The sequence below is a fragment of the Megalops cyprinoides genome, chromosome 7 (genome assembly GCF_013368585.1).
Source record: "Megalops cyprinoides isolate fMegCyp1 chromosome 7, fMegCyp1.pri, whole genome shotgun sequence".
NCBI classification, from domain to species: domain Eukaryota; kingdom Metazoa; phylum Chordata; class Actinopteri; order Elopiformes; family Megalopidae; genus Megalops; species Megalops cyprinoides.
The window spans coordinates 18,803,297-18,817,255 of record NC_050589.1 but is presented as its reverse complement, the minus strand read 5'-3'; the positions used below and the strand labels follow the sequence as shown (position 1 = coordinate 18,817,255).

The 13,959-nt window shown below is 46.5% G+C and overlaps 1 protein-coding gene across 1 annotated transcript in view; it reads right to left on the bottom strand.

Annotated features, from left to right (window-relative positions):
* col7a1 (collagen, type VII, alpha 1) overlaps window positions 1–13,959 on the bottom strand; it is an 82,541-nt gene that overhangs the window by 51,312 nt on the left and 17,270 nt on the right. Inside the window, exons 6-23 of the mRNA XM_036532813.1 lie at window positions 13,795–13,953; window positions 13,364–13,521; window positions 11,813–11,942; window positions 11,406–11,525; window positions 9,610–9,765; window positions 9,046–9,165; window positions 8,707–8,853; window positions 6,570–6,686; window positions 6,259–6,405; window positions 5,916–6,041; window positions 5,379–5,525; window positions 4,714–4,836; window positions 4,300–4,569; window positions 3,896–4,039; window positions 3,675–3,803; window positions 3,123–3,298; window positions 539–647; window positions 235–384 (exon numbers count right to left, since the gene is read on the bottom strand). Coding sequence (XP_036388706.1) covers window positions 235–384; window positions 539–647; window positions 3,123–3,298; window positions 3,675–3,803; window positions 3,896–4,039; window positions 4,300–4,569; window positions 4,714–4,836; window positions 5,379–5,525; window positions 5,916–6,041; window positions 6,259–6,405; window positions 6,570–6,686; window positions 8,707–8,853; window positions 9,046–9,165; window positions 9,610–9,765; window positions 11,406–11,525; window positions 11,813–11,942; window positions 13,364–13,521; window positions 13,795–13,953 — 2,628 coding nt within the window. The remainder of the gene's footprint in view (window positions 1–234; window positions 385–538; window positions 648–3,122; window positions 3,299–3,674; window positions 3,804–3,895; window positions 4,040–4,299; window positions 4,570–4,713; window positions 4,837–5,378; window positions 5,526–5,915; window positions 6,042–6,258; window positions 6,406–6,569; window positions 6,687–8,706; window positions 8,854–9,045; window positions 9,166–9,609; window positions 9,766–11,405; window positions 11,526–11,812; window positions 11,943–13,363; window positions 13,522–13,794; window positions 13,954–13,959) is intronic.

Here is a 13,959-nt window from a genome sequence, read left to right as displayed (position 1 = left end):
GGAAGAGTGTAAGGGGAGGGGGGAGAGGGGGGAAGAGCGTGGGAGAGAGGGAGAAAGAGGGAGGGAGAGAGAGAGAGGAAGAGTGTGAGGGGAGGAGGGAGAAGGAGGGAAGAGAAAAGGAGAGACATTGCAACAAACATCGTCACTGTCAGATCTGCAAGCAGATGGCAGTCAGAGAGGGGGAATGTGGGAGGTGAACGTGAGGGGTGGTGTGAATGTGAGAGGAGAGGTCACCTGTGCGCTCCTGAACAGAGGCCTCTGGTCCCCTCTCTCTATCGAAAATGGGCTGAATGGTGAAGCGGTACCGCTGGCCCAGCCGAAGCCCAGTGACCCGATACGAGCTGGATGAGCCTGGGAGAGTGAGAGACTGCCCTTCCCCACGATCTGGAGCAGGAAAACACACACAAGTCACAGTCTCATTGAGTTTTCACCGTAAACCATTTAGTGTTTGGTTTCTGGCACACTAACCGTATATTCAGTTATGGGTAGAAAGAATCTTTACACTAGTGGACAGTCTTTACTCTGCACTGGTTCTCACCTCGCTCATCCCTCCAACGCAGCAGATACCCTGTGACACCAGCCAGTGGGATCCAGCCCAGCAGCACAGAGTTCTGGGTAATATCAGCCACCCGGAGGCCTGTCACAGGCTGCAGGGGAGCTGAAGAAACAAGGTGGGGTAGAGGACACGATTGGTGGTGAAGGAAGCCAATGCAAAAAAGGGAAATACAAGGAGAGGGAGTAATTACAACATACTTATGCTCAGTGCATCATAATGCAGGACTGAGCGGTAGAATGTGCAAATACAAAATGTGCAAATTCTGCGGGACAGCAGAACAGTATGGGAGTGATTTGGATGGTGAGAGCACACCAGCACAGTATGTGACAATGTGGGGACAAAACGGGGACTGGGATTGTGTGTCAGCACGAGATGGTGCAGTACCCGTGAAGGCAGTGATGGTGTAGGCCTCGCCCTCTCTGTCGCGTAGGACGGCGGCGAGGCGCACCGTGTAGCGCTGCCCAGGCCGCAGCCCATCCAAATCAAACGAGGTTGCATCTCTGCCAATCAGACGGCTTGATTCTTCTTCGCCTGAAACCAGCAGGGATGAATGTATGTCTGAGCGAGTACGTGAAAGTAAGCCAGCAACAGGACAGTGTGCATTTTGAATTGTGCATTTTGGAAAGCATTTACTGTCTCCCACTAAATCTGTGAAAAAACAGACTTTTAAAAATCACTGAGAATGCATTGAATCTAACTGGTCAAAGATGCTTGCAGCCAGTTTAACGTTGTGATTAAATATATCCTGTGGCAATAGCTGACATGAGTTTTATGTGTATAAGTGTGAGTATGAGTATGAGTATGAGTATGAGTGTGTGTGTGTGTGTGTGTGTGTGTGTGTGTGAGTGTGTGTCTGTGTTTGAGTTAGCATGTGTGTGGCTGAGTATGTGTGCGTGAGAGTGTTGCAGACTTGTACAGTCTGGCTCTTTACCCAGTGATGACCTCCAGTAGAGGCGATATCCTGACACTCCAGACACTCCTGTCCACGAGAGACGCAGCACCCCTGGGGTGGACTCCAGCACCCGCAGGCCCTCCACCCTGTCCACCGAGTCCGCCTGCTTCGCTGTGAACATCACCGCAGAGACAGCATCACAACACACAGCAACACAGCACAGCATCATCGCAAAGAGACATCACACCGCGCGGCAGCAAAACACAACACCACAGCCTCTCTGTCAGCAACACAACACACAGCAACACAGCACAGCATCATCGCAAAGAGACATCACACCGCGCGGCAGCAAAACACAACACCACAGCCTCTCTGTCAGCAACACAACACACAGCAACACAGCACAGCATCACCGTAAAGAGACATCACACCGCGCGGCAACAAAACACAACACCACAGCCTCTCTGTCAGCAACACAACACACAGCAACACAGCACAGCATCATCGCAAAGAGACATCACACCGCGCGGCAGCAAAACACAACACCACAGCCTCTCTGTCAGCAACACAACACACAGCAACACAGCACAGCATCACCGCAAAGAGACATCACACCGCGCGGCAGCAAAACACAACACCACAGCCTCTCTGTCAGCAACACAACACACAGCAACACAGCACAGCATCACCGCAAAGAGACATCACACCGCGCGGCAGCAAAACACAACACCACAGCCTCTCTGTCAGCAACACAACACACAGCAACACAGCACAGCATCACCGCAAAGAGACATCACACCGCGCGGCAGCAAAACACAACACCACAGCCTCTCTGTCAGCAACACAACACACAGCAACACAGCACAGCATCACCGCAAAGAGACATCACACCGCGCGGCAACAAAACACAACACCACAGCCTCTCTGTCAGCAACACAACACACAGCAACACAGCACAGCATCACCGCAAAGAGACATCACACCGCGCGGCAGCAAAACACAACACCACAGCCTCTCTGTCAGCAACACAACACACAGCAACACAGCACAGCATCACCGCAAAGAGACATCACACCGCGCGGCAGCAAAACACAACACCACAGCCTCTCCGTCAGCAACACAACACACAGCAACACAGCACAGCATCACCGCAAAGAGACATCACACCGCGCGGCAGCAAAACACAACACCACAGCCTCTCCGTCAGCAACACAACACACAGCAACACAGCACAGCATCACCGCAAAGAGACATCACACCGCGCGGCAGCAAAACACAACACCACAGCCTCTCTGTCAGCAACACAACACACAGCAACACAGCACAGCGTCATCGCAAAGAGACATAACAACACAAAGCAACACAACAACACCACAGAGAGACGCCATCATAAGACACATTAACACAAAATGACACATCATCACCACAGAAAGACAACATCCCAACCAAGGGCAACACAATATGAATCACCACGCAAAAAGACCCAAAATGTCACAACACATGTTTGACTGTCTGGAATGAAACTATATTGGAATGGTGCAGTGGCTAAAGCCTAGATTGAAATTATGTGTGACTGTATATTTTGTGACTCCAGCACAAATACCTGGATAAAATACTGCACTACAGACTGCAGATTGATAAAAAGATAACTATTATTGATGAATAATCTGTCACATAGAGAATGGGACACTTCAGGTACTCACGAGTTACCACCCTGATAGAGACAGCCGATCCCTCCCGATTTTGGACCAGTGCAATGACCTGCACCTCGTACTGTGCCCCCGGGTCCAGCCCGCTCAGGTCCACCGCCGTCGCGTTCCCCCCCACCAGCTGGCTCTGCTCCGGCCCCCCTGAGAGACAGCGGTGTCACCGACTGTGCCATGGGACTGTTTTCCAATATGCTGCCTGTGTTCTTTGCACCACTTTAATTTACGTTTACTTGCAAAAATGCATTTTTAGGTTTAATAAGGGGTCTATGGACTGGGACTCAACCATAGTATCCCTCTCTGTGAAGTTCTCAACAGACTTTTGTTGATCAAACTGTCTGCTCATGCCCTACATTTATATTTGCATTTATATTTCAACTGTTTCATAGTCAGTAGAGTCTATATACCTCATTTACGCAAGTGTTTCCTTTGTTTTGGCAATTACTTGTATAGAAATATCTACTAAGTTCACTGGTGACCACATGAGGAAAGGGAAAAAACAGAGAGAGAGGTCTCTCACCATCAGTGCGTTTCCAAATCACCCGATATGCAGTCGCTCCCTGGACTCCAACCCAGGTCAGCCTCACAACCTCACCGTGGGGTTCCTGTACCTGTAACCCGGTCACTGTTCCCACGACTTGCTCTGTACCTCAGGAGAGAAAAGTGGGACACAGTTTAAGCTGCAGAACACAGGCACAGACCTCAGACAGACAGGTCACAAAAAGTCTGCAGAAATTGTACCTGTTTTGGCGTTCACGTAGGAGGGAGGTCCTTCCCTTGAGCCAATCACAGAGGAGACTGCGATCCTGTACTCAGAGTTTTCCCGGAGGCCGTCAATGGTGAAGGATGTGGTGTCTGCAGCCACTGTGCTGGAGTCTTCCACATCTGCAGATACAAGATTATGGTGCTATTGGTAATGGCAGGTGGAGGAGAGTGAAGTAACATGTTAACTTTAAATATTTAATAAGGGCATTAAAATACAAATAATTCTGGGCAACTATACACCTTTGCACACAAGCCTAGTTACGTTTTTGCATAGACTGGACCGCTGCTGCACTAACTCTCATTCAGTAGCTCTTGAAGGGGAAATTGTAGAGTACTTTCTAATTTTGACTGAAAGAGTATGTCCTGTTTGCTCTGCTCACCATCTCCATGGCGCCAGGTGATCTTATAGCCACTTGCCCTGGAGACAGGTGCCCAGGTGATACGTATCCTGCGAGCAGTGGTGTCCACCACTCGCAGTCCAGAAATAGTACCCCCGGCGTGCGGATTGGTCCTGGTTGTGAGTGTCACCGCCTCCCCAACTCGCTGGCCAATCACAGCAGCAACACCCACATTCACCACTTCACCTGGCTGCAGACCCTCAATTGTAAAGATAGTGGAGTCTGCCTCTACAGTGCGGGACTGCTCTGCAACTAGGGGATACACACGCACACAGGTACACACACACACACACACACAAAGTTACAGGCTGATTCTAATTCTGTTAGTATTGGCAATTTAATACAGCACATAAATTTGTTATAACAAACATAAAGCCTAGTAAATTCCTCACTTACAATTGCCTTGTCTCCAGGTAACCCTATATTCTGTTGCTCCAGCAACCCCTCCCCAGGCGATCCTGATTCGGCGGCTGTTGACATTTGTCACTCGCAGGTTGGTTACCCTGTCGACTGATTGCTCTGCCAGAGGCAGAAGAGGGGCATCATTTTTGGCATCACGGGTGGTAGTGGCAAGACAACATGACGCATACTGTAGCTGAACTTAATCTTTCTGCCATGACGTAACTGTGAATTACACCTAACAGCAACAGCAGTTCTTTTTTCTTTCATCTCAGCCAAACCTTGACACCTGCCATCTGCACTGTCCCACTTGCTCCCTGTCGGGGCTTGTTTAACTGCTGTCTTTCAGTCCATTACTGTGCATCAATGACTGACATCAATTTATTAAACAAGGCGAGGGCTGTTTGGTGTGTCGGCAACCACACACCAGTAGCGAACCAAGAACACTAGCTCCATTCACACATTCACAGAGCCTCACAGGCTGGGACATGAATTGGCATACACACCGCACAGAAACAGGTATAGACACATATGCACATGAGACATTCAAGATCAAGTAAACGTATGCAAACCTCCAATGATGACCAGTCAGACCTTTGTGCGTGCATGCGTATGTGTGTGTGTGTGTGTGTGTGTGTGTGTGTGATGAGAAAACACTGCACCTGCTCTGATGGTCACTGTGACAGGGTCACCTTCATTGTCCCCCACCACTGCGGTCACACTGATGCCATACGACACACCCTCAGAGAGACCCTGTAGGTCAAGGGTTGTCTGGTTTCCGGGGATATTGCGGGTTTCTTCAGTCCCCGCTGTGATAGAGACAATCAACTATCAACTGACAGTCAAGACACTTTCCTCTGTAAATGGCTGACAGCATACACAGACACAGGGCAGTGTTCAGCAACTTGTGACATGCATAAGATCAGCACACCTCAATAAACTACAGCTCAAGCAATAACATCACAAACCAACAAACACAGTAACGGCCAACAATTCCCCTCAAGTGCTGTCAGCTGCTCTGCGTCTGAGCAATATAATGCTCCCCTTTTTGGGAGATAGTATGTAGAGGCTCTACATACTGTATGTGAAAAATAGGAGCTATTCCATTTTGATATATAGAGCAATAACAGGGAGCAATGTACATCCATGGTGGCATTGGAAGAACATGGGCTTCTTCCTGTGGGGAAAGGAATACTTACTTTCAGTATTTAAGATTATAATCCGGTACTCGGTTGCCCCGGCGACACCAGTCCAGCCAAGTCGGACGATGTTGCCTAGAGACTCCACAACACGCAGGTTGGATATGCGGCCTACTGGCTGTCCCACTGCAAGCACGGCAGGAGAAGAATTCACACACACACTGCCCCTGTTCCATGATCTTCAATTTGGGGATATTGCAGTCTCTACTGAGCGCCAACCTATTTGGACCTAAATAGTGACTAAACAGAACACGTGAAATACACTCTATATGATCATCTCTCATCAGACACCAATCTTCTAAATACCGCTCCCTTTCAGCATGGCGCGGCCCTTCCTTCTGACCTGTCGGAGAGGTGGAGACGGGCGTGGCCTCCTCGCGGCCCTCGTAAAGTGTGTAGAGGGTGATCAGGTACTCTGTGTTTGGCTGCAGCCCTGTCAGCTCAAAGCTTGAGGTGCTTCTGGGAAAGGACTGTCTCTGTACCCTGCCCCCTGTGGTCGGAGGACAGAATAGCAGTGGTTACACTGGTCACATTGAGTGGAGGAGTGAAAACAGTGGGAAAAGATAGTATATGCAATTAGTGCTATTTTAATGGGTAGCATGCTGAATGTGATTTGACATATTGTTTGAGAGTGGTTCTGCATGATTATCTCACCCTCCCCCTGTCTCCACTCCAGGCGGTATCCACGGGCAGACTGGATCACGTTCCAGTTTAGCCGAATAGAACTGGGCCCGGTGGTGGTGGCCCGCAGAACCTGCTGTTCAAGACGGTCTGGAAGAAACATAACCAAGCGCTGGACCAGTGGAGCACAGTGTGTTCAAGTGAAATTAAGTTTTTGTTTAATTAGGACATGCTCTTACAGTAGTTGATCCACAATGCTGTCCAGAGGAGCAGCAGTGATAGAGCACTGAACCCCTATCTACAAGGGCAAAGGTCAAAGGTGCTGCTGTTATATTATATTTTGAATATACTCTGCCCATGATTCTTTGATTTGGTTTCAGTTCAAACAAAGTTTTCTTAACTTTTCTATCATTCTGGGGAAAAGAAGTCCCATGTGGGGGCAGAAGGTGAGCTTTACTACTGGAACTAAATCATGGAGGCTTATACATGATGAAGGCAACAGGCCTGCCTGACCTGGAACAAAAACAAAGGCAGGTACAGTAGCACATTTACAAATACAAACGCACAGAGGCACGCAGAGAGACACACAGTATCAGCTTTGTTTACTACGTTATCCACCTGCATTTGCGAAAAAAGCGAAGGTTTACTGACAGCAACTGACAAGTGATCCTCCCTCCTTTTTTCTCTCTGTTTCTCTCTCTCCCTCTCCTCTCTTTCCTTTTTTCCATGCTCTTCTAAGCATGGCAGAAAAAACAGCTTTTCAAAAGCATTCTTTGAGCAGCTATATTTAACCACATCACAAACAAATGGGACAGAGGGGGAGTCTTACATTTGGCAGAAAGTATGACTAAGGAGAGGAAACAGCATTTTAGAGATTCAGGAAAATAAACAGCTTAGACAGGAACCCGTGCTTTGAATCTGTTATTTCAAAGCTCTACTCAAAGAACAAACTGTTCAGGGATGACAATAATTTAGTAGCAGGGGGGGCATTACTAGCAAATGTGGCTTAATTACCGTAGGTTACAATGTATTAAATGTGCTCTGTGAATACAATGGTAGACAGATGTCTCTGTGCGTGTGTGTGTATGTCGTGTGTGTGTGCGTGTGAGAAATGCCAGCATACTCTCTCTCCTGTTTCACATGTTGGACAGTGTTTCTTGGATGTATTTCAATGACTGCATTTATGGGGCGCCAAGCACAACAGACCTTTTTTCGTAGACAGAATGCCTTCTGTTCTACAAAACGCATAAATTCATTATGAAGCCATGTAAAATCCGTAACGTGTTTTGTCCACGAAAAACACAAATGCGTTAGCATTGTGTCCACGAAACACTGAAGAGAGCACATACTTTCGTGCACAGAAACCAAAATGGATGATTCCTGTTGTGCATTGAATTGACCGTTGTGCTTTTCATTTTGTGGACAAAAGGCTGAATGCACTTCCCACTATGTGGACAAAAGAAACTAATTTTGTAGACAAAAGTAATTCTGTCCACGTAATAGATGTCCTAGGCCAGCATGTATGCTGTTGTGGCATAAAATGCAGAATGCGCTATACTATCACCATCCCATGCCATTAAATGTTCATTTCGTCCACTTAACTATTTTGCTATATTACTGAAGTATGATGTGCACGAAAGGGATTTAGCACAGTATATTCCATGACTCCGCACAGTTACAGAAGGCATTCCATCCACGAAAGCAAATGCTGCTTGAACTTTCGTAAACATCAGTGTTTTGCTTTCATGGATTGTGCATTCAGCCTTTTGTCCACAAAATGAAAAGCACAACGGCCAAGTCAATGCACGACAGGAATCATCCATTTTGGTTTCTGTGCATGCAAGTATGTGCTCTCTTCAATATTTCGTGGACACAATGCTAACGCATTTGTGTTTTTCATGGACAAAACGCATTACGGTGAATTTATGCGTTTTGTAGCACAGAAGGCATTCTGTCTATGAAAAAAGGTCTGTTACACTTGGCGCCCCATATGCATTGTGTATTTCAATGACTGCATGTATGTGTGTGTGAGTGCGAGTGCCATCGTGAACGTGTGGTTGTGCATGTGCATGTGTGCGAGTGTCTATGTGTCTGTATACACACACGTATGTATGTCTTAATGAAGTGTGCAGTGCCGCTGGTCGAATATAGCCTTATCCAATTTCATTACCTATTTTGAACCTGCTGGTGGCGGGTGGACCCTCAGTGTTGTCATAAAGAGCTATGACAGTGACCATGTACTCTGTGTTTGGCCGTAGGTTCGACAGCGTGTACGACTCGCTGTCCCCTGGCACCTCTGCTCTCTGAACATCTCGACCTGAGACAGAGAGACAGCGAGGGACAAAATTAGCAAGAGAAAGGCAAAAGGAGATGTTATAACCAATTATGCATACTATAGTCGCACACAGTAATAGTCCAGTTGCATTGGCAGAGTTAACTGTGAGCTACAGTAATGAAGACCTCAGGCCTCTCGGGTCTTCCAGTTGACCTCAAATGCTTTGTCTTTCACCTGTGAATGGGCCCCAGACCAGGCGGTAAGCCCTGACTCCACCCACTCCCTTCCACAGCACACGGACGCTTCTTTCAGACACAATCTCAACTGCGAGTTGCTGCACGGACTCCAGACGCACTAGTACACAGAGGGAGAGACATACAAACAGAGAGAGAGGTACACAAACAAACTGAAATTCTCTCCATAGTGCTGCAAAAAGGTGCTCTACTCTCCATCCCCTTGGAGCTGTGACACCACCACTTAAAACCACTGCAGTTCATGTACACACCACCAGGTGGAGCTATGGTTTCTAGAAACAATGGTTCACTGAGGATGCAATGGAACATTCAAAGTGGAGCTACTGCTGTATTTCATCAAAAAATGTACATATGATGAGTTGGCTGAAGTCAGGATTGTTCACATTAATCAGCCAAGAATCCACATGACTTGGGACTGAGCTAATGTGATTTTTTCGTTAAATGTAAACAGAATGGTACAATCAGCTTTCCTGGATTTTTACAGTTTTTTCAGTAACAGTTGAGGGATCAGCCCCGAGTGAGTTGCGAGTGGCCCCATACTCACATGTTCGTGCGGTCACGGTGGCAGGGGTGACAGAATTACGAGGGAAGAGGGGGTACAGGTTAATGACGTATTCTGTGTCAGGCTTCAGCCCCTCTAGGGTGACGGAGGACGAGTCCGCCGCAAGAGACTGTTCCGACAACTGAGAGGCCTGCTGACCTGCAGACAGCAATAAGCAGTAACATCACACCATCAATCATCGGGGAGACACTGATTCAGCAATCTAAGAAATAGCTGGAAAAATATTAAAGGACAGAGATACACATGCTCTTTTTCTGTGTGATACCACCCCCTCTCACACTGACAGATGTGAGGCAGTTTATGATGTGGGAAAGGAAGTATAGTGGTGTGGGATGCTGGGAAGCCAGACCTACTGCACCAGTACTTTTAGACCACCTGTGTCTCATCTGTGTCTGTCTGTGTCGGTGTTTGCTTTTGTCCCTCCCTTTCTTTTTTCTCTTTCTCTCTGTCTCTTTCTTTCTCTTTAGATCTTTGCATATATGTCTCTGCATCTGTCTGTCTGTGTCTCTGTGTGTTTCTGCCTCAGCATGGTGCTCCCTGCCAAGTCCCCAGGCAAGGCATTCTTCTGAAGCTGGCATGTCATGGCTGGAGCAGGGTGTGGCAGGAGGGGCTGGCGTGGCACTGCTAGAGGTTGGGGCAGGTGTGGCTTCCGGCAGCAGGCCAGGTTATGAGGCCAGTGGGGCAAAGCGGGAGAGAGACTGGGCGGGAGAGGTGCCCCAGTGCGTGTAGGCACACGCAGAGCTAGACAGACACAAATGTGGGCTTAAACGCACAAAAAAGACACCACATTGATTCCTAAAGAGAAAATGATTCATCAAGTTTTTAGACCAATTACAATGCCAGCTGTCAGCTCAGCCCAAGTGCTCTCCTCCTTTTGGACCCAATACTCCTGGCACACCCTATTCCACCTCAGGGTTCAGGTTGCAGACCTGCCATGTTACCACTGAAGCAAGTGATCGTGGAGATAATGCAGTCCATGGCTATACAATTACATCATATATCTGTCACCTGACTTGATTTGTTCATGGCAGGCATTGTGAAAATGTAACATCATTTGTTGTTTCCTTTAATGAAAAGGCACTAACTGCCAAGGTTATTCAGTACAATAAGGTACTTGTTTGTTTTTATAAAGTTTGACTTTATTGTGTAACTGGAAATATAATTTAAATATTTTGAAACGGAATGACTTTTGAAAGAAGACCCAAACTGACCTATTAGGATTTTTTAAACATCCTCTTTTTCTCATTTTCCCTAGCTTTCCACAGCCGAACTCTTGTTTTGCTGGGCTCATCATCCTCTTCCCTCACTGTTCTCTCTCTCTACTCTCCCCAGGGTTCCTGCTTTCCCCTCTTCTCTCCCGCTCAACAGACTGCCAAGTTGACACATATGTATTTAATCACTGTTATTACAGTTTACTGCTGGTCTAATTATGTCTGTGGGTGACAAGACACAAAAGCATGCCATAGATTCTGAACAGACTGAACCCATCTCTGCCTTCCCCCTTTGTCACTTCATTTGTCTTGGTCTCTCTTGTTTTGAGGAACACAGGTTGGCTTTACAATTTAAAAGGGCCATCTCTGTTCAAACCCTAACAAGCCCCTCTCAGAAATGAGCACTGAGAGAAGAACACAGTCCTCCACACGCTTCACATTGGGAACCCACTGACCGTGCTCAGGTGCGCTGTGTAAGCCAACACACTGAAAATGAGCAAACCACTGTGCTGTGCGAAGCGCTAATGGTGAAATGGAATGTGCTAAGCTGATGCAGTTGTTACAGACCCCTCGGTCCATAGGTGATCCTGTAGCCCTGGATTTGGTTGGAGGGGGCGTCCCAGGAAAGTGAGAGGGAGAAGAATCCCGCTTGCACCAACCGCAGGTTCGACACGCCCGGAAGTGGCCCTGGGAAAGGGATGGAGACAGAGGGCGAGGTGAGGACATGTCGATGGTGGCTTACTGTGACACTCTCAGTGGCACTGTGTTTGAGGTGAAAGAAGAGAGAGCGAGGGCAATGGAGCGGGAGAGGGAAGAAAATAGGGGATAGAACCGGGAGTAATATAACATCCCATAATGTCACAGCTATTTCTCCCCATTTATTGTCATCCTTTACATCCAGACATTGTCCTCTTTAGTTCTCTTCTACCCATCTTCCTCAGCCCATCTCTTTCACTCTCTTCTTAAATACTTACTGGTCTTGGACTTGGCAGAGACAGACTCCCCAACACTGTTAGGGTACTGAGCGATGACAGTCACCAGGTAGTCAGTGTCTGATTTAAGCTCCCGTGCAACATAATTCCGCTCTCCTGGCCCCACTGTTTCCTGTCAATACAACAGTATGTGATCACATGACTGACCTTCTAAAAAACAGTCAACTTGACCACGTTACCAAACTGTCAACTATATTTACATTTACATTTATTCATTTAGCAGACGCTTTTATCCAAAGCGACTTACATAGATTACAGTTCTTTACAATGTTATCCATTTATACAGCTGGATATTGAGACAATTGTGGGTTAAGTACCTTGCCCAAGGGTACAGCAGCAGTGTCCCAGCGGGGATCGAACCAGCAGCCTTTAGGTTATGAGTCCTGCTCCTTAACCACTATGCTACACTGCCACCCACATCTATATACCTGTATCATTTCTGTCACCTTAAATCCCACCAACCCAGTTGAAGTAAATCTTGTATTTATTTACCTTTTCAAAGTCTTTTAAATATAATAATGCAATTTTTACTCGTTTCTTTAACCTTCCAAGTGAACAATTCGGTTTAAGCAATCTGTTAAACACTGGCATTCATTCACTGGAATTTTCTGTTTATCAAATTAAATGGTACAATTCATGTGGATTGTTCCAGTTTATGCCACTTATTACTATAATAAAATTACAAATGATAGAATATCAAAATACAATTAATAATGTATAATGTGTCCTGTGATATAACTGTCATTTGCATGGTTGCCAAGGATATATGACGGTAAAACAGTACTGAAAAAATACACACTATGTCACTGTACCAAACTACAATACTTTAACACTACCTTTGCTTAAAAATATATTACAAATCATTACACCATAATATAATAACTGTTTAATAAAACTCCAGTAAAATAATATATTCTTATTCAAGCCTCACACTGATGACCAAAATACGTTATTCAGAACCTTCCTCAAAGCACAACCATTATGCACAGAGTCTGAGAATAGATGATGAGCCCTGTGAGCTTCAGATGAACTCGGCAAAGTCATATACATTTATAATTCATATTTTTATTCACAAGTAAAACATAGCACATTGATATACTCTTTGATGTACTAAAACATCCGAGTGTCATGAATAAAATCTGGGTTGGATTTGAAGACTGATGGATACTAATGTACAACATATGCAATACTGTGCACATACCATTGCCCACATTGTGTCAGTGACGTAACTCAACTTTTCTATTGATACAAACTCTCTTCTACACATTTTTCATGACATTTTCAAATTCATAAATCCATAATGATATACCATTTAGACATGTCAGGATGGTACCCAATTATAAATAATATCAGGCTCAGATCCACCCACTTGATATAAATTACAAGCCTGCACTCAACAGATGACTGTTTTAAATGCTTTCATACATTTTGGCACCCATCCAGAATTACAATTAACATTCAAAAAGTAGGTCAAATTGTTTTGCCCTATGCTGAAGTCATGTAAAAACAAAACTCCACAAGCTGAGTGCCCACCTGTCGCAGCTCAGATGTGATTGGTTGACCCAGTCCAGAAAGGGGCACGTATTGCACAACATAGCCACTCACAGGGCCCAATGCAGGTGTCCAGCGGAATCTCAGGGAATCTGAGGTCTCACCTGTGAACTGTAGGTTAGAGGGACCAGAGAAGGCCTCTGGTGGATGGCAAAAATAGGGGGAAATCAAAGAGACAGAGTTAGACAAAAGGGAGAATTTGAGAAAGAAGGAGAGACTTTGTGCATGTAGGTACTGAATTTAAGAGGTGTTAGACATGTTGAGAGGGATTTTGTAAGCTGTGGGTTGCGTGGTGGTCGTTTGTTGTGAAAGGAGAGAGCTTGCGCGATTCCTTTGGAGAGTCTTGTTGTGTTGTTGCATTGCACTGTGTGATACTGTGCTTGTGCTTTGCATGGGGAGGAGACTGCAGGTACCATCACTGGCGTAGACACCGCCCGAGCTGGCACAAACGCGGGGTGCCACCAGGGGCAGCAGCGTGCCCAGGATCTTGAAGTCCCCCACGAAGAAGGAGAAGTCAGCCTGTGGTTCGGAGGCCACCAGCCCCAGCTCCTGCACGTCTGCATTCTTTATACCTGAGA